Below are 24,085 nucleotides of genomic sequence, written 5' to 3'. Positions count from 1 at the left end.
ATGAACAACATAGGGAAGGCACAGTTAGGGAACAGGCCTGAGAGTGGCAATATGACCTCAGAGCCCTGCTGTTAACCAGGTTGTACTCAGGCCTCCCAGACGCCTTCAAAGCTACATGTGTGGCTCTGCCCTCCCCAAATTCCATTCAGAATCTGATACCCACAAGCCTATTTGTCTCGAAACAGCTCTTCATCCTAGCTTCCTTAATCCTTTTTCCCAGATACCTTTTGCTCCAGTTCTACAATATTAACTATTTACCTTACTTGCTTTATCCTTCCCGCTCTATCACATTCTCTCCACACACGTGTTTAGACGTATGCTTACCTGCGTATGTTCTTGTAATTTTTCTTGAACTGTTTTCAGAGTTAGTTGTAGACACGGTCCTCTTTACCTCCCCACTTCTAACACTTCAGCGTATATGTCCTAAAAACAACAACAACAAGGACATTTTCTTGCATAACAAGTATCCAAAATCAAGAAATTGACGTGGATTCTGTACTATTGTCTAGTCTACAGATTTATTCAGGTGTCACCAGTAGTCAGAAGAATGTCTTTTATAGCAAAAAGGGGGTAAATATTTTTTTTAAAGTCTCTTCCTGGCCCAGGATCCAATCCGGGATCTTGTCCTGTGCTAGTTGTCGTGCCTCTTTAGTTTCCCGCCATCTAGCACTTTCCTCAGTTGTCCTTTGTCTTTCACGACCTTGACACTTTAGGAGGGTACAGGCTGGTTATTTTGTGGAGTACCCCTCAACTTGGGTTCTTTGGGTGTTTTCTCACGATAGACCCGGGTTATCCATTATTAGGGAGGCGGCCTATAGGGGAGATACTGTGTCCTCAGTACCTCCTTAATGGTTTTTGTGCTATCATTCTTCTCTCTGTAACCTGCTCTTGATCACTTGGGTTATTCTGACTTTTCTCTTCTTCACACTCCCACGTCCAGTTGGTCATTGAGTGTTGAGGGTGTTGTGGCCCTTGCACCGTCTCCCTCAAAATGTCCCTTCCTGCCTGGCCAGTGTGGCTCAGTGGTGGAGCATCGACCTGTAAACCAGGAGGTCAGGGTTGGATTCCTGGTCAGGGAACACGCCCAGGTTGTGGGCGTGGTCCCCAGTAGGGGTCATGCAGGAGGCAGTCGATCAATGATTCTCTCTCATCATTGATGTTTCTCTCTCTCTCTCCCTCTCTCTGAAATTAAAAAAAATACAACACAACACATAAAAATATTTTTAAAAAATGTCCCTTCCTTTCTGGTTCTACTGTCTCTCTCCTGCTCCAGACTGTTGTGGAGTCCAGGCCTCTGAGCACAGTCCCAGTCCCAGTCTCAGCCTTGTCTTTCACTGCTTACCAACAGGAACCCGTGTACGTGGTAATCTGCACTCGTCAATACTTCCTCTACTTTGTCCTCCCTGTACCCTTTCTCATCTGCTTGCGTTTACCTAACCCACCCCTTTAAATATCCAGCTCAAACACCTGCTGCTCAAATGCTTTTCTTGATGGCCAAGTTCAAACTGAGCCTGCCTTCTGTTCAGAGGCAAGGCGTGGTGTGTAGCGCTCACGTGGCCTGTCCCAGCCTCTCCAGCTTGCATTGAGCTGAAGCTCCTGAGTGCGGGGGCTGTGTCTTGTTCAGCACTGTAGAGCTCTGTGAGTATTTGTTGAGTGCACTGAATTACTTGATTAAAGTCATTGAGCGCATGCACAGAATGACCGTAGAGTGGTCTGCTAGCACCGGGTACGTGACGGTGGGTGAGACCTATGCCTTCCTCCAAAGGAAGGAGGAGGAGAGGATGGTGATTCAGAAATAGGGCCTTTTAGCCAAACGATGGGTGATTCGAAAAGGTATATATATTCCACGTTGTAAGTGGAATAAAGGATTTTCCCCTGGTGACACCTTAATTTTGTGTAATTGTGTCAAAACAAAGAAACCACATATTTGATTTAAAAAAAGAGAGTAGAGAAATCTAACATAGTATATTTAAAATGGCCCATCTATTTCTTCACGTCTGAAACGAGCAGCTGAATGTGTGAGGAGCCGTGTCTCAGGCTCACGTCCTCCCTTCGGAGCCCCAGACACCTGTCTCTCCTCTCAGTGTCTGGCCCACTCTCTGCTCTGCCAGCGGCCACCTTCCTTCCCCCATCCTCCTTCACGCTTCCTCCTCTTCTTTATTTCACTCTTTCTGCCTGTTCCTTTCTCTTGATGCCTCTTCTATTTTCCTCCTTCTCCTTATATTGATGACTTTATTATTGTTATTATTTTTACTTTTTAGCTGTGGTTATGTGCCATGGGTGGTTTTTTTTTTCTTTTCTTTTAATCCTCGCCCAAGGACATGCTTAGAGAGAGGCGGAGGAAGGGAGGGAGGGAGGGAGGGAGAGAGAGAGAGAGGGAGAGAGAGAGAGAGAGAGAGAGAGAGAGAGAGAGAGAGAAACACAGATGTGAGAAACATTGATTGGTTGCTGACTGGGGATCAACCCCGCAACCCAGGCTTATGCCCTGATGGGAATGGAACTGGCAACCTCTTGGGTGCACGGACGGACATCACTCAACCAACTGAGCCACTACAGCCAGAGGTTTCTAACATAAAAGCAGGTGAAAGAAGAGAAAACAGTTGCTTTTCATTACTCCGTGGTCATTTGTTGATCCCCCCTGTCCCCCCACCCAGGGGTCAATGATTCTTGGTATGTTAAAAATGTAGTTATCGTTGACAATAAAACGGTGTATTTGATTAGCTTGCGGGCACACCAGGAGAGTTACTGGGAATGTGCTGGCTGACAAACAAAATGTGCTGGCCTGAATTTTTCAGTCTGTGTTCAGGCACAGTTGGCATTTGGGATCGGAAATCAGGTTTGAGGGTGGCGAGTGGTGGAGGTTATTGGAACGACAGTTCTCCTCCTGAAGACGTGCCTGTCCTTGCTGGCTGGCCGTCAGCTTTTCCCTCTTAAGAATGCTTTTGTGCCGATAACATCTCTGGATAGAGGAGCTCCAGAAGTGAAGGCAAGAGAATCTGCTGCTTAGCTGAGTGAGGCTTAAATAAAAAGCCTGTTTATGTGGGCGAGAATGTGTGGGGGCTGCTGTCGCATTATGGAATTCTTAAAATTGTTTAACCGGGAAGATGTTATTCAGAAACCCCTCGTGGCTTCAGCTTGTTTTTGTTTATTTCAGGTTTCTTTGCTCCCCATTTTTAATTATCTCTCAGAGGACTCAGGAGGCCTCCCCTGCTCTCTCTAAAATTGTTATAAAATTAATGCATTGGACTCAAGCTGTTATTACGAATAAGAGAGTCTCTCATGGACTCCCGGTTTTTCAGCGGAGAAGTCCGGCCCCTCCCACTGGGTATGAGAAAAAGGGCGGAGGCTGGAGGCTGGGTCTTTGTTCCAAGCCCAAATCCTGAGCTTTTCAGGTAGAAAGTCATATAGGGAGAACCCCAGAGTCACAATTAGCAGTCTGCCTGCATGAGTATACGAAGTCATGCCTCCCTCCTGGATGATCCTTGGTGCATCTGGGGGTGTTGGTAGTTTAGGAGGTAGTTTGCACCAGCTTTTAATAATATTTCTTCTGTTCTAGCTGTTGCATTTGGCAGATTCCCTTTTCAACATTTGGTCATGTGTCTTCGCTAATGCTGGAAAGAAAAGTTGCCAAATATAGCCGTTGATCATAATAAAACACCCTAACAGTAGTATTAAGACACTTCTCTTTTGGTGCGCGTGCACGCATGTGTGAGCGCCCGTGCAGGGCAACCTGAAGCCGTCTGCCAAGCTCACAGCTGGAGGGGACCTTGAGTCAGCCATCGATATGTCATTTGGGCAGAGCAACTCGGTAATTAAAACAACGGGCCTTACCAAATTAGAAAAACAAGCCAATGAACAAACATTTAGGGATGTCTGTGAAGAGATGCTGTGCTGGGTTACATAGGGGTTACAGATTCATATGGTATGCAGCCCCTGCTGTCCCCTGCAGCTCAGTTGGGAGGCATAATCCATGAAAACTTCAAGTAACAATAGGAGACTTAAATAGCATTTCAAAATAGCTGTTATTAATAGATGGGAACAAAAACCAATCTGTTTTTTTTTTTTTTTGCAGGGGTTCTCTTAAAAACATTAACACTATTCTAAGCTGTAGAATAGATTAAAACAACATCAGTTGCCCTGGCCAGTGTTTCTCAGTGGTTAGAGCATTGGACTGGGCACCGAAGGGTTGCAGGTTCAATTCCTGGCCCTGGTCCAGGTGCATGTGGGAGGCAACCAATCAATGTATCTCTCTCACATGGATGTCTGTCTGTCTCTCTCTTTCTCTCTCTCCCCCCTCCCCCCGCCTCCATCCCTTCCACTCTCTCTAAAAATCTATGGAAAAAATATCCTCTTGTGAGGATTAACAACAACAGCAAAAACACACACACCACAACAACAACAACAACATCAGTGGCCAATGGGTTCTAGGAGTCTGGATGCTTCCAGCCCATTTGTGACCCCATCTGGACATGACGTGTCTGTTGCAGGTTGACCAGATCCCATCCATCATGCAGCAATCTCTGCACTGGCTGGAAGCAGAGAGAGAGCGAGAGAGAGCGAGCGAGAGAGAGAACCATTGATGTGAGAGACACATCACTTCCCACACGCACCCCATCATCTGGGCCGGGGATGGAAACTGCAACTGAGGTACACGCCCTTGACTGGGAATTGAACCCGAGACCCTTTGTTCCGAGGGCCGACATTCTAACCACTGAGCAAAACTGGCCAGGGCTCTGACTTTCTTATCAGTCTTGATACTTTGATTTTGGAATTAGTCCCTGGCCTCAGTTACACAGCCCTCCTCCTCCTCCTCCTTGTACTGAAAACAAATGATTTACCCAGACACCAGCTATTCACACGGCAGAACAATCCCACCAATTTGGCACAGGGTGTGTTGCGGGGAGCAGAGTTAAAGAGAGCCATAAACCCAAGGAAGCATCCATTCGTGGAGAGAGGGGTCCGGTGGTGGGTCAGATAGGAGAGGAAGGGAAGCTGTGCATACAAAGGTGCAGGGTCGTCTTGACCTTGACCTTGACCGCACCATCTATCTCTGCTGGCTCAGGTTCCGGTGCTCCTTACATTGGGGAGGAGGAGGAGGAAGAGGAGAGGACATGACAAGGATGGACTTAAAATTTTGCCGGGTTCTTTTAAATGCATTAAGTTAAAATGTTTGCGCTACCTAAACTGTGCTGCCATGGCACAAAGTTCTGGTTTCCAGGCTCTGATTATGGTTCTGTCTAGTTCTGTAGATCTCTGTTCCGATCTTGTTCTTTTTAACAAACCTTAACGTTAAGCTAGCATGTAAATATTTCCTGTGCAGCTTCATAGCCTCTGTAACCATTATTTCAAATAGCCATCCTTTTGAGTGGATGTGCCATGTTTTATTAACTACTCTTTCATTGTTGGACATTTAACCAATAGCCATTTGTGAACATATCATGGTTTATTCACCCATTTGCCTGATGACGGGTGTTGGGTCCTCCCTGGCCCACTTTTTCGCTCTTGGAAACAATGCTGCCTTAAGTATTCTTGTGTTTCTTTGTGAACATGTTTGAGAAATTTGGGGGGAAATTATTGAGTCACAGGGTTTGGGCCCCTTTAGTTTTTCTAGATATTGAAGATTGCTTTCCAACGTGGTGGTGACGATTCCCATTCCCACCTGGTGTTCCCGTTGTTCCGTATATGTTCCTGTCAATTCGTGGTCTTGCCACTCCGCATTTTGGCCAGCCTGATGGGATGAAATGGTATCTTGTGACAAATTAGATTTATTTTATAATTTGCTTACCCTGGCTAGAACAGAGCCACTGTTATTAGGGAAAAAATAGTTCTTACTCTGTCTTCAGTATTCTTTTGACATCTGTATTACTTTCAACAATAAAGGTAAATTAAAAAATTCTTTTGAGCCCTAGCCAGTTTGGTTCAGTGGATAGAGTGCCAGCCCATGGATTGAAGGGTGCCGGTTCAATTCTGGTCAAGAGCACACACCTCGGTTGTAGGTTCCCCAGCCCTGGTTGGGGTGTGTGCAGGAGGCAACCAATCGATGTGGATGTCTCTCTCTGTCTCTCCCTCTCCCTTCTACTCTCTCTAAAAATCAATGGAAAAATATCCTTGGGTGAGGATTAACTAAAAAAAAAATTCTTTTGAGATGTTTTCTAAGCAAGACAATTATTTAGAAGTCTATTAAATGACTTAAAAGTTAGATTATAAAATAAATAATTAAAAAATTTAAAATAAATTAAAAATATTCCTAGTAAGCTGCACTATATATACGCTATATAACTTGGTGTCGAATCCCAGCTGACAACAACTGGCACCTGGCTGGTGGCTACTGTGTTCTGTTGGTTAAGAATAAGTCACAGGTCACACCTAACTCAAGGGGAGAGGATCACACAAGGTGTGAAGTCCCAGAACATGGGGGTCATGGGGGCCACTTTATGTAAGAGTCTGTCCCACACAATGGAGACCATGTTGTGATCATCACATTTCAGTGACATGGGTTTAGATATTCATCTCTGTTAAGACCCTTAGAGATGATCAGATTTCCGGAGACTGACGTATGCCAGCTCGGTTCCCATTGAGGTGTAATTCCAATTGTTAATTCACGATGAGAATAGTAGCTGCAGGTAGACTGGGTCTTGAGTTTGCTGATTGCCCCATGTTCCCTTTTTATGCACAGCCACATGGGAAGCTAAATGATGTGCTTGGTGAATGTGGGCTCAGGGCAAGAGTTGTGGGTCCGATTATCTTAGTGGGTAGTGTCTTTGGACCATGAGAGCTTACTCATCTCTTTCCATTAGAGTTGACTGGAGAAGGGGAATCAGCAAGAGTGGCCCAGGATGAGGCTGGAAGAGTGGGTTAGGTCACAGTGCGTTGAGAGTAAAGCAAGTAGAGATAGTGTTGGGGTGTGAAGGAGAAAAGGTGTGGAACTACCTTTCTATTCTCTACTTTGGAACATCTTACCCATTCTCATCAGTGCTTCCCTGACGTAGCTGCTACCTAAGAAAAAGGAGGCCCTCTCTTTTTTCCTCCCCATGTAGCTTTTTATGTTTAAAAACACTCTAATTTGAGGTATAATTGACATATAACATTATATTAATTTCAGGTGTACAACATAATGAATTGATAGTTGTATGTATTGCAAAATCACAATAATAAATCTACTTGACATCTGGCATTATTATGAAAATATTTTCTGGGTGATGAGAACTTTTAAGATTGACTTTCTCAGCAACTTTCAGGAAGCAATACAGTATTGTTAACTATAGTCATCATGCTGTACATTACATCCCCAGGACTTATTTTATAACTGGAAGTCGGTACCTTTTGACCACCTTCACCAATTTTTTGCACCCACCAAACCCCACCTCTGGCAACCACCAACCTGTTCTCTGTATCTATGAGCTTGGGGTTTTTTTGTTTGTTTGTTTTAATTTTTGTTTTTAGACCCCACATGTAAGTGAGATTGTATGGTAAGTGTCTTTCTCTGCCTGACTTATTTCACTTAGCATAATGCTCTTGAGGTCCATCCATGTTGTCACACAAGTGGTAGGATTTTTTGTTTTGTTTTGTCAATCCTCACCTGAGGATATTTTTCCATTGCTTTTTCAGAGAGAGTGGAAGGGAAGAAGGGGGAGGAAAGGAAGGAAGGAAGGAAGGAGAGAGAGAGAGAGAGAGAGAGAGAGAGAGAGATATCAATTGGTTGCCTCCTGCATGCACCTGAACTGGGCTGGGGATCTACACTCAACCTGCAACCCAGGTATGTGCCCTTGACAGGGAATCAAACCCACGACCCTTTGGTATGTGGACAATACTCTAACCACTGAGCAATGCCAGCCAGGGTGCAAATGGCAAGATTTCATTCTTTTTTATGACTGAGTAAAATTTTATTCTGTATATATAGCACATTTTCTTTATCCAGTCATCAGTCAGTGGCCACTTAGGTTGCGACCATATTTTGGATATTGTAAATAACGCTGCACTAAACATGGGTTGCACATATGTTTTCCAATTAGTGTTTTCTTCCCATGTGTTTTTGTTCACGTGGTTCCTAAGCCACTACCCCACTGTTTCTTGGTTGGTTTAGATGTCTACCTTTCTCTGTAGGCTGTGAAGCCCTTGAGGCAGGGAATGTGTTGGATAGTGTTGGGGTGTGGAGGAGAAAAGGTGTGGAACTACCTCTCTGTTCTCTACTTTGGAAAATCTTACCCATTCTCATCAGCGCCTCCCTGACCTAGCTGCTGCCCAAGAAAAATGATTAGATTATTGGCTACATAATAGATACCAAAATAACTATTTCTTAGGTTAGTTATTCTGTGGATTAATACCTCAACTAAAGTATTTTACAGCTTTAAAATGATAAAGATTATATGAACAGCTTCTACACTGTCCTAATTTTAAGTAGTAAATGGCAGAAATTATTTATCTTTTTAAAAATAATTTTTATTAATTTTAAAGAGAGAGGAAGGGAGAGAGAGAGAAACATTGATGAGAGAGAGAAACATCGATCGGCTGCCTCCTGCACACCCCTTACTGGGGATCAAGCCTGCAACCCCAGCATGTGCCCTGACTGGGAATTGAACCAGCACCCTCTTGGTGTATGGGATGATGCTCAACCAACTGAGACACATGGGCAGGGCAGAAATTATTTATCTTTACTGAAGAACTTCTTTGGCATCATAGCTTATTTAGTATGAATCACTTTTTTTCTTAAATGTAATTTGTTTAAATTTGAAGTTCTGTATCTAGGAAAGTGAAATGTTCACATTGCGAAACTAAAAATAACATACTGGAGAGATGATGCCAAAACAATGGTTTCAATCAGAAATGCTTTTTGAATCCAGCATCTAATGAGAACTCATTACTGAATCAGATCATGGTTAGTAGGCATTCATTGTTTTAAGCCAATTAATAACAGTTTTGAGAAACCTAAGTAATGGAATATTTTTAAAACCCTCCAGTTTTGCTCAGATTTCTAATGTGTTGTGATGATCAAATGTTCCTTATATGCAAGATGTAATATGAATGATTATATCTTACAACAAAGTTTTAATGAATATTATCCTCACTAGAGACCCAGAAATTCATGTGGGGGGTGGGGGGAGGGTCCCTCAGCCCGGCCTGCACCCTCTCCAATCCGGGACCCCTTGGGGGATATCCGACTGCCTCTTGCAATCTAGGACTGCTGGCTTCTAACCGCTCGCCTGCCTGCCTGCCTGATCGCCCCTAACCACCTCTGCCTGCCTGCCAGATCGCCCCTAACTGCTCCCCTGCTGGCCTGATCGCCCCTAACCGCCTCTGCCTCACCCCACACCTGGGACCCAGGATTCCCTCCTCTAGCCAGTCGCAGGCATCTGGGACCTGGGCTTCCCTCCCTCTGGCCAGCCGCAGGCACCCAGGACCCAGGCCGGCTTCGCCCAGGCTGGCCGCAACTGCAGGGGACAGTGGGTGGGCGGCTTGGGGACAACGGGGCAGGTGACTTGTCCCTCTCCTGGGCCTCAGCCTGGCTGTCCCCATTCCTCTCTCGTGAGCACATTTGTGCCTGGCTGGTCCCCATTCTTCTCTTCCCAGTGTTGAGTGTCTGAACAGTTACTGCGTGATGGCGTGAGGGTGTGATGACCGTTTGCATATTAGCTCTTTATTATATAGGATTCTCTTAGTGGATAGACAGGTTTCCTCAAATCAGATCCCACTGCTCATAAATTATTAGATTCATGTTAGAAACAAGTGCTTTTATTTTGCTGTATAATTTACTAAATTTGCTGAGATCAAAATTACTAAGGAAGCCTCCTGTAATTTCTAGGGAGAAGTACAAGCTTGAATAAGCCTGGTACAGAAACTGTCTTATTTCTATAAAAGTGATTTCTGAAGCTTGAAATACAGATATGGGATGAGGAAACTTCAGGAAACTACATTTAACAGTCCTTGTTAGTCTGTCTCACCAGGCTTAGTGATATTAATTTCAGGAACATTTGACTTTGCTTGATTCTTTTCTCCTTATTTGGAAACATCTTCTGTTTATTGCACACATAAGTCATAAGGTCTTTAATAATATAACTGATCAGTGTGTCAGCATAATTTATGGTCCACTTAGCAACTTAATAGTATGCTTTAGAGATCATTTAAGCTCTAGATATAAACTGTTAAATAATTTAATGCTTATTTTTTCAACAGATGTGAATTATTAAAAAAGAAAAATGGCCCAGCGGAGCACTGTATTTCCTTCTCTTGTCACCAAGGAAAGGTATAATATATGGAAAATATGCATCTAAGGTATACTTTTTCTTTTTACCAATCCCATAGAGGCTGCTAGTGGGAGTGATGGCCTTTGTAAATGAAACTGTATGATAGCTGTTTCATTATCCAGGAAGGATTTTGTTCAAGGGCAAGGGCAGTAGTGTTGTGTAGCCTCTCCAGCTTTCAATTTGTCGGATACTGTGGGCCACTCCGTGACCACGAGAGGTGAAGGCTTCACACTAGCCCTGCAGTACCGATGTACTTTTGGTCAACAGTAAAATATAATTCTGGACACGTGGGGGGCTGAGGTCTCTGTGAGCCCTTTTAAACCAGAAGTTGCAAATTGGGTGTCCATAGGCCAATATTGGCTTGTGGACATACATTGTTTGATCTACTACATCACCTTAAATACTTTTTAAATTAGTTGTTATCACTTAAGAATCAGGTGATTTCTCATACGAGTCTGTATTTTCTGGCTCTTCTTGAATATCAGATGATTTGGAAAAGTGGACCTGGCATTCCCAGATGGTCACTCAGAGGTGGAGCAGAATTGTGGCTCCTTTTAGTTGAAGACTGCCCTTTCCAATCCTCCAAAGTCCCCCCTCCCCCCACTCCCTATTGCATCATCCAGTGTGCTTCACTCATTTATGTTACCTGCCTGACCTTTGTAGGCATTTGGGTTTGTAACCACTGCTTTATGAGGAGAAAGGAGATTTTATTAATAAGCTTGATCTTTTTTTTTTTTTAAGATTTTTAAAAATTGATTTTTAGAGAGAGGGGAAATGAAAGGGAAAGAGAGAGAGAAACATCGATCGACTGCCTCCTGTACATCCCCCTATTAGGGATTGAACCCACAATCGGGCATGTGTCCTGATCAGGAATTGAACCCGAACCTTTTGGTGCACGGGAATGATGCCCAACCAACTGAGCCACACTGGCCAGGGCAATAAGCTTGATCTTGATAACACAGCTTATACTGGGAAGACAAGTCAGTGTGCCCAATTCCGACAGCCTCTTGCTTTTAGAGGTCATGGAACCTGCTACCAGCACACTTGACTCTCTGGGTACGATTGTTGAAAGATGCTGCCCAGCTCATGAAGGAAAGTCTTTGGGGCAGAAACCCTGCCCCTAACTTCACTGAGCTTGTAGGGACAGATAATTTGCATTTTCTGCTCTGGGAAGTCTTGAATCTGGCTTTAACCGTGACCTTTTCCCTGATTAACAACCCCAGTAACATGGCTCCTTCCCGCAGACGCGTCAGAACCATGCCCCGACACAGCCAGTCCCTGACCATGGCACCCTACACTGTAAACCTCATGGAGCAGCTGGAAGACAGGATCCTGTGCCACGAGAAAACAACCGCCGCCCTCGTAGAGCACGCCTTCCGAATTAAAGACGACATCGTCAACAGTTTGCAGAAAATGCAAAACAAAGGGGGAGGCGACCGCTTGGCCAGGCTCTTCTTGGAGGAGCACATCAGAAACATAACTGCCATAGTGAAGCAGCTGAACCGGGACATCGAGGTAAGGTGTGTGCCTCAGGCGGGCTGTGTTCCACTCCACAGACTCATTCCACCGCCCGGAGGTGGGCCAGTCCAGTGCCCCGGCCAGGCAGGAATGCCTTCAGACCAACGCCGTCTGTTCTGTCCTGTCTGTTCTTACTGATTGCCCAGGAAACAGCTTGAACAAATATCCTCGTTAAATTTATTCCAGTATTTGATAGCAGTTACTGCCAGTGTTATTTTGTTTAATCTAAATTTACTTTGCTGATTATTAAATCACTTTTTTTTTGGCTCTCAATGGAGAGGAGAACTAGTCAAATAGTTTCCCTGTAAAAATTCTTCATATCCCTGAAGACAGCTATTAGGCCAATTACTAGGTCAGCCTTTGCTCTTCTGATTAAATATTTCTAGGTCATGATGATTTTATATAATATAGTTTATTACTCAAACAATCTAGAGATTTGAATTGCTTCTCAGACTCCTCTTTTATTGTTTTATTTTTCTCTGCAATGAGCCCAATAAACAGCCAGTGTTGTCTATTTTTAGAGTTTGTAAATTTACTGCTATTTACTCAACCACAGGATCACATAATTTAGTTCAAAAACCTTAAGATCATTTAGGGCCTGGGTTCCATCACTGAACAATATTAATATCCTCCACATGTAATTTTTAACTATATGAATAAAAAGTATATTGACTAGATTAAGGAAAACCTTTGTTGCAAGTCATAGAGCTGGTGTCTTAATTATACTTAGGAAATTAAACCTCATTTTTTTGGTGTCAGATTTGTATGTATGTATGTATGTATGTATGTATGTATTTAACAGCCTTATTGAGGTATAATTTAAAAGTCACAAAGATTCACCCATTATAAGTGTACAACTCAATGATTTTTAGTAAATTTATAAAAATCACACCCCAAAATTTATATAAGCCTATTTGCAATCAATTCCTACCTCTAACCTAGCCCCAGGTGAGCACCAATCTGTTTTCTGTCTCTATAAACTTTGTCTTTTCCAGACATTCCATGTAAATGGAATCTTATGAAGTCATCTGCATCTGGCTTCTTTCACTTAGCATAATCTCTTTGAGATTCAGCCATGTTCTAGAAGAATGTTCTTTTTATGTCTGAGTAGTATCCTATTGTATGGATATACCACATTCTGTTTGTCTCTTCATTATTTGATGGACATTTAGATTGTTTCCAATTTTTTAGCTATTATGAATAAAGCTGCTGTGAACACTTGTGTACAAGTCTTTATATGGGCATATGTTTTCATTTCTCTTGGGTAAATTACTAGAAATGGAATTGCTAGGTCTTACAGTAAGCTTTTGCTTAACTTTTTAAAACACAGCCAAACAATTTTGCAAAGTGGCTATATCATTTTACAACTCACCAGTAATATATGAGGTTTCCAGTTTTTCCACATCCTCACCAACATTTGGTATTATCTGTCTTTTTATAGTCATTATAGGGCATGTGTAGTGGTACTTCATGGTAGTTTTAACTTGAGTTTTCCTGCTGACAAATGATGTTGAGCACCTTTTCATATGCTTACTGATCATTTGTGTGTTTTATTTGGTGAAATGTATACTCAAGTCTGCTGACTATTTTTAAAAAGTTGATTTTTTTATTGTGGTAAGATAGTTACCATTGTATCCATTTTCAGTACACAATTCAGTGACATTAGTTACATTCACAGTGTTGTATGCAATCATCACCACTGTCCATTTCCAAAACATTTTGGTCATCCCAAATAGAAACGCTGTACCCATTAAACAATAAATTGCCATTTCACTCTTCCCTCAGCCCCTGGTAACCTCTGAGTAACTTTTCATCTCTGTGAATTTGCCTATTCTAGTATGTCATGTAAATGGAATCATATAGTATTATCCTTATGTATCTGGTTAATTTCACTTAGCATGTGTTCAAGTTTCATCCATGTTGTGGCATGTGTTAGAACCCATTTTTCAATTGGATTGTTTGTCTTATTATTGAGTTGTAAAAGTTTCATATATAGTCTAGATACAAGTCCCTTATCAGATATATGATTTGCAAATTTTTTCTCCCATTCTGTGGCTTATATTTTCATTTTCTAATGGTGGTTTTTGAAGTGCAAAATTTTTTAATTTTAATAAATTTCAAATTACAGTTTTTTTTCTTTTATAGTTTACTAGAGGCCCGGTGCATGAAAATTCATGCACTGGAGGGAGGGTCCCTTAGCCCAGCCTGCCCCCTCTCACAGTTCAGGAGCCCTCAGGGGTGGGAGGTGACCCAGTGATCAGGGGAAGGTGATGCCTCCGTCACACCTCTGCTGCTGCCACTGCTGGCAGTGCAAGCCTCGGCTGGCCCTGGTTACCTGAGCCTTGGGCGGCCCTGGGCAGCTGGGCAGCCAACATCTGAGGCTTGTCTGCACCTCGGTCCGGCCCTAAGGGGACTGGGGGACTTTGGAGGCAGGCAAGTGGAGTGGCCCGACCCGCCTAGGGGCAGACCTGGCCGTGCTGCGCGCCTGCCGCCCAGGCGGGGCTAAGGGGATGGGGTCCTGCCATCATGTGGCTGTGGGTGCCACCATCTTTGAGGGTGTGGCAGTCAATTAGCATATTCCCTCCTTATTGGTGGTGGGCGCCGCCATCTTTGTGAGGGCATGACTGTCAATGAGCATATTCCCTCTTTATTAGATAGGACTAGAGGCCCAGTGCACAAAATTTGTGCATGGGGTGGTCCCCTCAGCCCAGCCTTTACCCTCTTTCAATCTGGGACCCCTCAGGGGATGTCTGACTAAACCAGCAGTCGGACATCTCTCTCACAATCCAGGTCCACTGGCTCCTAACTGCTCACCTGCCTGCCTGCCTGATCACCCCTAACTGCCCCCCCCCCTGCTGACGGTCACCCCTTACTGCCCCCCTGCTGGCCTGGTTGCTCCCAACTTCCCCCCCCCCGCCAGCCTGGTTGCCCCTCACTGCCCCCCCCCGCGGGCCTGGTTGCCCCACGCAGCCTGCTGCTCGGTTGTTTGGCCGCTCCTCATTAACCCCCCTGCCGGCCTGGTCACCCCACGCAGCCTGTTCGGTTGTCCGTTCGGTTGTGATGGTCGCTTAGGCTTTTATTATTATAGACACTTTTAGTTCTAAGTCTTAAGAACTGCTTAACCCAAGGTCACAAAGATATTCTCTTATTTTCTTCTACAATTTTAGTTTTAGTTCTTTACATTCAGTGACCCAGTTTGAGTTAATTTTTATGTATGAAGTAGGGTAAAGGTCTAAGTTAATTTTTTTGCATATGGGTAGCCCAGCAAAATCTATCACTTTCCCATTTGGCCTTTGTCAAAAGCCAATTGAGCATCCTACCTAATAAAATAGTAATATGCAAATTGACCGCACCTTCACTACGCCCAAGCCACGCCCACCCACCAAAGCCACACCCACCAGCCAATCAGGGCGAGTATGCAAATTACCCAAACAAAGATGGAAGTTAATTTGCATACGCTGAGAGAGGGAGGAGTGAAGACTGAAGACAACTTAGAAGGAAGAGGGAGGAAAAGCAGAAAGCAAGGTGGCTGCCAGAGGGAAAGCCCAGGCGGGGCGGAGCGGGGTGGAACGGGGTGGAGCGGGGCGGGCGGCAGTGGCGAGCGGGTGCAGGCGTGGTGGCCGTAAAGGCGGCGGCAGCGGCAGCGCACGTGGCCGCAACAGCCGCTTGTAGGATTTTCCTGCAAATGGGCTACTAGTCTATATATATAAAGAGCCAGGGACCGTCACATCTGAAACAACCGAATGGAAGACCGAACAGGTTGAGTGGGGTGACGAGGCCGGCAATGGGGTTAGTGAGGAACAACCAAATGACTGAACAAGCAGGCTGCGTGGGCGACCAGGCCAGCAGGGGGGTTAGTGAGAGACGACCAAACGACTGAACACCAGGCTGCGTGGGGTGACCAGGCCGGCGGGGGTGCTGTAAGGGTTGATCTAGTCGGCAGGCAGAGGTGGTTAGGGGTTATCAGGCTGGCAGGGGGGCCAGTTAGGGGCGTTCAGGCAGGCAGGAAGGTGAGCAGTTAGGAGCCAGCGGTCCTGGATTGTGAGATGGATATCTGACGGACGTCCCCCTAAGGTCTTGGATTGGAGAGGGTGCAGGCTGGGCTGAGGGGACCTCCCCGTGCATGAATTTCATGCACCAGGCCTCTAGTCCTATATAATAAAAATCTAATATGCTAAGTGTCCGACTATTTGTTCGACTGTTTGACCAGTTGCTATGACGCGCACTGACCACCAGGGGACAGATGCTCTGACCGGTAGGTTAGCTTGCTGCTGGGGTCCGGCCAGTCAGGACTGGGCGAGATGGGCTAGACATGCCCTGGAGCCCTCCTGCAGTCCCTCCCTGGCCCCGATGGTGCATCGGTGGGGTCCCACAGCCTGCCTGCTCCCTCTTGCAATCTGGGACCTCTTGGGGGATGTTGGAGAGCCCGTTTTGGCCCAATCCCTGCAGGCCAGGCCGAGGGACCCCACAGGTACATGAATCCATGCACTGGTCCCCTAGTAAAATATAAGGGCTTAATTCTGTATTCCATTTATCTGCATGGTTTTCCTATGCCAATACCATATTGCCTTAATTTCTAGCTTTAGAGTACTTTTGAAATCAGGTAGTGTAAGTCCTTCAACTTTGTTCTTCTTGTCAATATTGTTTGGCCATGTTAAGTCCTTTGCATTTTCATATAAATTTTAGGATCAGCTTGTCAGTTTCTATAGAAAAAATTGCTGAGATTTTGAATGTATAGATTCAATTTGGCAAAAGTTGCCATCTAAATAATATTGAGTCTGATCATTTTAAAGACCAACTCTTGGTTTTATTAATTTTTTTCTATTGATTTTCTGTTTTCTACTCCATTGATTTCAACTCTTGTTTCCTTTATTTCTGCTTGCTTTGATTAAGTTTGCTTTTTTTTTTTTCTAGTTTCTTAAGGTAGAAGCTTAGGTAATTGGTTTAAGATATTTTTATCTGATAATGATGTTTAAAGCTATAAAGTGTACTCTAAGCCTTGTTTTAGCTGCTCCCCAAGAGTTTTGCTATGCTGTGTTTTGTTTTCATTAATTTAAAAATATTCTAAAACTTTCCTTTTGATTTTGTTCTTGGCTTATGTGTTATTTAGAAATCTGTTGTTTAATTTCCAAATATTTGGGGTTTATTTCTGTTGTGGATCTGTAATTTAATTCCATGTGAACAGAGAATATACTTTGTATATTTTTAATACCTTTAAATTTATTAAGATTCTTGTTCTATCAAATATCAAAATCTCTAACTCTCATTGTTGAATTGTCTATTTCTCCTTTCAATTCTCTCAATATTTTGGGCCTCTGTTGTTAGGTGCCCAACAGTTGTTCATAGAAAGTAATACAATAATTAATAAATAATAATACAAGAATAAACTTTGTGTTTTGCCTACTCACAACTGTAAACCTACTTTTGCCCCTCCCTTACATTTATAGTTGTATATATCTTCCTGATATATTGACCCTTTTATCATTATAAAATGTCTCTCTTTGTCTTAGTAATATTTCTTACAGTCTATTTTGTGAGATATTCATATAGCTATCCAGCTCTTTTATGGCTTCTGTTTGCATAGTTAATTTCCCTTTTTGAAAGTTTTCACTTAGCTTATGCCTACGTGAGGTCCTAGTCTACCACACGGTTACCAGTTTTCACTCTTCTTTGAGATTCTCACGTATCTTTAGTAAGGACTGAGATTCACTCAGAATTGTACCTTAATTGAAGTTCATTGGCCTTTAGGATCCTAAAATTTCTGGTCTCTACTTCTTATGATGTTTAAAGGGCTGTGTGTTACGAAGGGGATCTAGCCGATCTTTGTTGCTTCCGAGACTGGTGACATCCATTCCAATTTCTTTTGCTCACAGCAGTTTGATTTCCTTGTGGGATGTGTTTTTCTTTCATTGATTACAAACTGGATGGCTATTAGTCAGGATGCCTTATCACCTGTTTAGGCAAAGAGGCTTGGAGTTCCTACCTTAGACTAGAACATTGAGACTCACTTCCTAGACCTTGAAACCTGAGCAGAACCATCCAGGGACTGGAAAGGGATGGAGCATCTTCCCTGCAGCAGCTGTGCCTGCGTGCGGGATACTGGCCAGTGGTTTTTGCTGCCTGGACCCTAGGAAGTGCCTTTGTGTCTTTTTCTCAGTCGGGATCCCCAGCTGCCCTGTTGATTGTGTGTACTTTCCCCCTATATCCTTCCAATAAAGTCCATTTCCCCCTTCCCCAAAGTTAGGCAAAGTCAGGTCCAATTGCCTGAAACAACTCTAATGACATCTGATGGGGCATAGAACATTTAAGAAACTGGCAGAGATAATTTACTTGTTTTTGGAAGGTGTGTGTCTGTATTTACGATGATCTTTCCAGTTTTATATTGGGGTGCTAAAGCAGTTTTATCTCAGAGGCTGAATCACTTGTCAACCCTAATTTGGCCCCTTCACAAAATTGAAGAACCCCAAGTTAAACATTTCAATTTTGAAAGGGGTTAGAGATAGTTTAGGGAGCTGATAGCCCTCCACACCCAAATCTAAGGAGGGAAATATATAAAAATCAAAGTGATTAGGGATAAATGATTCTCAGGTTCCCATCCTCAACCAATGGCAAAGAAGTGTGTCATTAAAAAATACAAACACCCTATGTTGCACCTTTGAGAATAGCATGACCTCCCCATTCTCTCCATGCCCAGCATTTCCTGTGAGTACTCAGCTGGGTTCCCTTTGCTGATGTGGGTGGTAGACAGATGAGAGATGGGAGCCAATCTATTCCTGCATTACTGCCCTCAGGTAAAAGCAGAGTGTGACTACCCTTCTACCCTCAGAAAAGCCTGGACTTGATTTTTTCTGTCAGCGTAAGAGGTGATAGTGTTTTAGCTGCAACTATGGAATCTGGAGAATAATTACTCTTTTGGTAACTACTATGTACTAATCCAACAGTCAGAACTATTTTATTTTTTTTCTAAATTTTTTTTTATTATTGATTTTAGAGAGGAAGGGAGAGGGCGAGATAGAAACATCAATGATGAGAGAGAATCATTGATTGGCTGCCTTCTGCACCGAGCCCCCAACCTGGACATGTGCCCTTGACTGGAATTGAACCCAGGACCCTTCAGTCTGCAGGCCAACACTCTATCCACTGAGCCAAACCAGCCAGGGCTTTTTTTTTTTTTTCCCCTACAATTTTTTTTTTTTAAATTTCAGAGAGGAAGGGAGAAGGAAAGAGAGAGAAACATCAATGACGAGAGAGAATCATTGATTGAGAACTATTTTAAATATATAATCTCTAGCTCCAGCTGAGCCCTCAGTGCTGTTTAATAGTTTCTTCCTGCTAGGAAGCCCTCCCTGCCAGGTCCTCCCTGCTCACTTCCTTTCCCTTAGGGTACTTGCCCGTTACCATCGCCCTTACTGAAGAGGATTCACACTGGGTTTTTTTTACGGGTCTGTTTCCCTCGATAGATCGTGAGCTCTTTAAAATGGAAGGGATCTTGTCTTACCTTTGCATTGTCCAGCACAATGTAAATGCCATGAATGCTTTTATTTATTTATTTTTAGCACTTTTTGACATATTTATTTATTTATTTATTTTAATTTAAATTCCTTATTGTTTAAAGTATTATGTAAATCTCCTTTTTCCCCCATTGACCTCTCCCCGACTGCCCCCACCCCCCAGCACATGCCCTACCGCCCCCCCCACCCACACATCCCCTTCCCCCACCACCACCCCTGTGCCATGAATGCTTATTAAGTTGAATACAGGCCCAATTCAGAGTGAGGCCAGTTGCAGATTTGCTGGGAGTAAAAAGGACTAGAAGAGACAGACCCTGAGGTCATCTGTGCAAACTGTGTTCCTTTCAGATGAGGCATCAGAGGCCCAGGCAAATGAAGGGACTTGTCTGAGGTCTCAGGCCAGGAAGTGTCAGCGCTGAGACTAAACCCAGGTTATTAGACCCTAACAATATGCTCCCTCCACTTTTCTTCTTCCCCTTCTGGAGGCTCTTCTAGAACCCCGACCTCAGGTCACCAACTCCCACATGCGACGGGCAGTGCTAGTCAGCCATTCTTTGCTGTCTATATATTTCTACCCCTTCAGGAAGAATTTCTTCATGACACTGGGTAATTCTAGCTTTAGAGCTCACTGAGTTTTCCCTGCCTCATCATTATTTTAATGCGAGGTCATTGCACAGCTTAGATAATTTGAGTCATTAGCAAACATACCTGGAATTCTGAAGTCATCAATCGTTTAGGCTTTTGCTAATTTTTTTTTCTTTAAGTTTTGTTTTTAACACAATTTTTCTTTAATGTGTTTAAGATGATTTTTAAAAGCAATTTGCAGTGCAACAAGTTTTAAAATAATTTTAAATCTGCTTTTTCATCTGAAACACATATTATGTAATGATTACTCTTGCCTTAGCAGACAACACTCTTTCCCATTTGCATATAATTTTTGCAGTGTACAATTTTGCAATTGAAAAGATTATTTCCATTCTAGAGAGGGAAACTGAGCAAAATCTAACTCTGGTAAAATTTTGCACATGTGAACATTTACTTTTATGACTGGTAATAACTATGCATCATTATAAAGTAACAGAAGGAAGTTAGGAAGCTTAGTAGATATGAAAAACTTACTATATGGTTTTAATATATTATAAGCCTGAGTATGTTTACTCAAACATAATCAAAATTAGGATGCTGGATGAAACATCAAAATTGCCATATTGTAGCCAAACTTAAAAAAAATGAAATCATGGTGTAGATTAAAATTTTAAAAGTACTAAAAGGAAGTCTTGATCAGTAATATAAAATTGGGAGGTGGGTATTATACAAATGTAGTATTTGCATCTTTAAAGTAAAGAGGTGTGAAGATGTTCAGATTGTATTTGAATGATGTGAAAAGTGTATATATACATTTTTGTCTGTAGATTTTTTAAAAATATATATTTTATTGACTTTTTACAGAGTGGAAGGGAGAGGGAGATAGTTAGAAACATCGATGAGAGAGAAACATCCAAACAGCTGCCTCCTGCACACCCCCTACTGGGGATGTGCCCACAACCAAGGTACATGCCCTTGACCAGAATCAAACCTGGGACCTTCAGTCCACAGGCCGACGCTCTATCCACTGAGCCAAACTGGTCAGGGCTGTCTGTAGATTCTTAATGAATTTCTTCTGTAAATTGCTTGTGGTTCTAAAATTATTTTTATTACTGGTTTACACATATTTTTCAGTTAACTCAGTAAAATTTTACGGAGTATTTGTTTTATAAAGATGTGTCTATGATTTTGTATAACAAAACTAAAACTGAAACCAGTCTTAACATATAGAGCTCACTCCAAAGCTCCTGATAGAGCTAGTCAAATTAAGTTAATGTGAATACTACATCTTGGTAAATTTACTTAGAAAAGTCTTTCTAATTCTCTACCATATGGCTCTGAAAACATAGGAAGAAAAGTAAAAAGTTGTCAAACCACTAGTCTATGTGATCCTCAGAAACTACAACTAAGTCTTCATTTTTCTATTTTTTAGCACCTACCAGTGTCTAGCACACAGTAGGAGCTGAATAAATGTTGCATAATCAGTGTCTCCAGGTTCCTTGGGCCTACCCGAACCCTGTAATTATTGCCCATGTTCTATCAGCAGATTCCGGTGTCAAAGCAGATCACTCTTGTGTACCAGTACACAGAAGGTGCTTGGTAAATGTTGAATGAAAAAATACGTTGTTTAAATACATTCCTACCTATTGTCTTCACTGGCAGTTTGCCTTGCAATGTGGAGTATGTCATCAATTATTCATTCCTCAGAAACTTTGCACAAATTATCATCATTATAAATTTAGAAGAGGTAACATAGTCAACTATGAATTTTGCATGTCTGGATTATCCATACTGTCTTTTACTTAAGCTCTTATCAATCCCTGGAAGCCACATCCTGGTGAGCAGTCCATAGCCCTTTGTTGGTGGTAAGCTTTCCTTTCCATGCCAATTGGATGGTTTGAGGAAGTGGTTGGGACTTCACGTCCCCTTAGAGCTTTTACTGTGTCTTTGGAGAGGTGGGCAGTGGGGTCTGCTACCTGCTGACTGGAATCTGCAGCTGCTCCTGGTTCCCATGCTTCATAAGGTCCCACTGGTTGGGGTGTTGGCTTTGACCTAGTTGGGTTATGGGAAACCATATCAAGCCTTTATCTAATTGATTCGATTATACACAGTTTGATAGTTTAATAACTTACAAATGGGCGTTCTGAACTCAAGTGACGAATGCTGAGTTGGGCTTTATAAATATGTCAAGGCAGAGGCGTGGACAAGGATGGATAGATGGGAACTTGTACATCTTGCACTGTCGGTGAGGAGAGAGTCTTGGCTCCTGGACTTCATGTATTTTTCCTAAAAAGGGAATTTTGGCCTGCAGCTCAGCGATCATGTTGCATTGGAACAGGTATACTAGCAGAGGGACTTCAGTGATTATCATCTATGTTAGTAGGGTTTTTCCAGAGAAACAGAGCCAATAGGCTATATATAAACTTTATTTATTATAAGGCATTGGCTCACAGGATTATGGAGACTGAGGAGTTCTACCGTCTGCAAGCGGGAGACCTGGGAAGCTGGTGATGTAGTTTGAAGGCCTGAGAACTGGAGAGCTGATAGTGTAGATTCCAGTCCAGGTCTGAAGGCTTGGGAGCCAGAAGCGCTGAGGGCAGGAGAAAATCCATGTCCCGGCTCAGTCAGGCAGAAATCAAATTCCAGCTTCATCTCAAAGGATTGATTGGACGGTGCCCATTCACTTTGAGGAAGGCCCTCTACTTTACTCAGCTCACCTATTCAAATGCTAATCTCTTCCAGAAACATCCTCACAGACACACCCAGAACTCCTGTTTACCCAGCTACCTGGGCATGCCATGGCTCAGCCACGTTGACATATAATTAACCATCACATTATCCAAGTTCATTTTGTTTTAACTCTACCCACTCGACTTGGTTTGTCATGTGGCGTGGCTCCAGGGCATGAAGACAGCGAATTGAATGGAATTTGGGTATTTGTTCAGTTCTGTTGATAGTTGTTTCAGTGTACATTAACTAATTGGTGTTCTGGGGTCGGCCTTTGTCTCTGTACATTTTCACTAGTCTAAGTTCATCTTTGAGGACCGGATCACCTCCAGCACCAGCTAGCTTTAGTCTCTGAGCCTTTAATGTAGAAAACCAAGTCCTGGAACATGGAGTTAAATGAACTGATGAATTACTCAGCTACCCACTGGGAGCCAGGCATTGTTACAGGCCCTGTGGCTACAGTAGGGACCCACACATTCAAGGCCGCTGCTCTTAGGCCTGCTGTACATCCTAGCAGAGCTTACAGGAGTGAACTCTAAGTAACCAAGGTGATTTCAGCCTAGGTCAGGGCTCTGGTAATATGATGGAGAGTGATTGTGCAACAATTTTAGGAAGGGTAGTGAGGATGTAAGGTGATTGAACTGTGACTAGAATGATAGAAGGGGCCAGCCATGGGGGAGGAGACACATGGGGACGAGGACATTCCAGAAAGAGGGGACTGCAGGTTCCAAGGCCATAAACAGGAAGAAGCTTGGCATGTTTGAGGAGCGGAAAGGGAACCAGTGGAACTGTTTGTCATGAGCCAGGAATATGACCAGATCGTTAGCCTCAAAGGCCGTGATGGGAAGTTAGGCAGTTGGAAATACTAGTAGAAAGCCATGATTTATTTTTAAGCAAAGGAATTGAAGGCATTCACACTCTTGGTGCTGGGGATATAGTTGTGGGTAAAACAGGTAACATCTCTTGCCGTTGCGTTGCTTACAGACTGATTTATGTTTCAAAAAGATCATCTGACTACAGCATGAGAGGGGATTGCAGGGGAGCAAGAATGGAGGCGGGGGTGGGTGGGTTGGGGGCCGTTCAGGGTGAGGGGACTGCAGCTTGGATGGAGGGAGCCACCTTGGAGAGGGAGAGAGTTGGATGGCCTGGATCTGTCTTGGAGAGAGAGCTGACTGGACTTGCCCATGTTGGAGGTAGGAAGACTTGTGTTGAGGACTGGGCAAGTTCTAGGGGCCCATTGAAGGTCCCAGTAAAAATGCCAGGAAGGCAGTTTGGTAGATGGGCTGGGACACCAGGGGGTTTTAAGTCCTGGTGGGAAGATTAAGCACCCAAGGGAGACACTGTCATATGAGGCCCTTCCCTGCGGGCGTTGGGCCGTTCTCCAGGTAACATTGGAGTTAGACTTTCAGTTCTAAATCCCGGAGAAGGAGAAACACAGAGCTGTGTCTTTCCTGGTCATTCCCAGGCAACACTCGCCTGGGGCCTGGGCCTTTTGCATGAGCA

The 24,085-nt window shown here is 43.4% G+C and overlaps 1 protein-coding gene across 2 annotated transcripts in view; it reads left to right on the top strand.

The window, feature by feature from the left end:
* The window catches only part of FAM81A (family with sequence similarity 81 member A), a 70,764-nt gene that overhangs the window by 4,608 nt on the left and 42,071 nt on the right, over nucleotides 1–24,085 (top strand). The window contains exons 2-3 of one of the 2 annotated variants that reach the window (XM_054715525.1): nucleotides 10,171–10,240; nucleotides 11,486–11,756. In XM_054715525.1, the coding sequence (XP_054571500.1) occupies nucleotides 10,194–10,240; nucleotides 11,486–11,756 (318 nt within the window). In that variant the 5' untranslated portion in view covers nucleotides 10,171–10,193. Of the gene's footprint in view, nucleotides 1–10,170; nucleotides 10,270–11,485; nucleotides 11,757–24,085 lie in introns of those variants that run through there. The other variant, XM_054715526.1, reaches the window with a different exon arrangement.

This window comes from Eptesicus fuscus, chromosome 5 (assembly GCF_027574615.1).
Source record: "Eptesicus fuscus isolate TK198812 chromosome 5, DD_ASM_mEF_20220401, whole genome shotgun sequence".
NCBI lineage: Eukaryota > Metazoa > Chordata > Mammalia > Chiroptera > Vespertilionidae > Eptesicus > Eptesicus fuscus.
The sequence above is the reverse complement of the archived record's forward strand: the minus strand, read 5'-3'. Positions and strand labels throughout refer to the sequence as shown.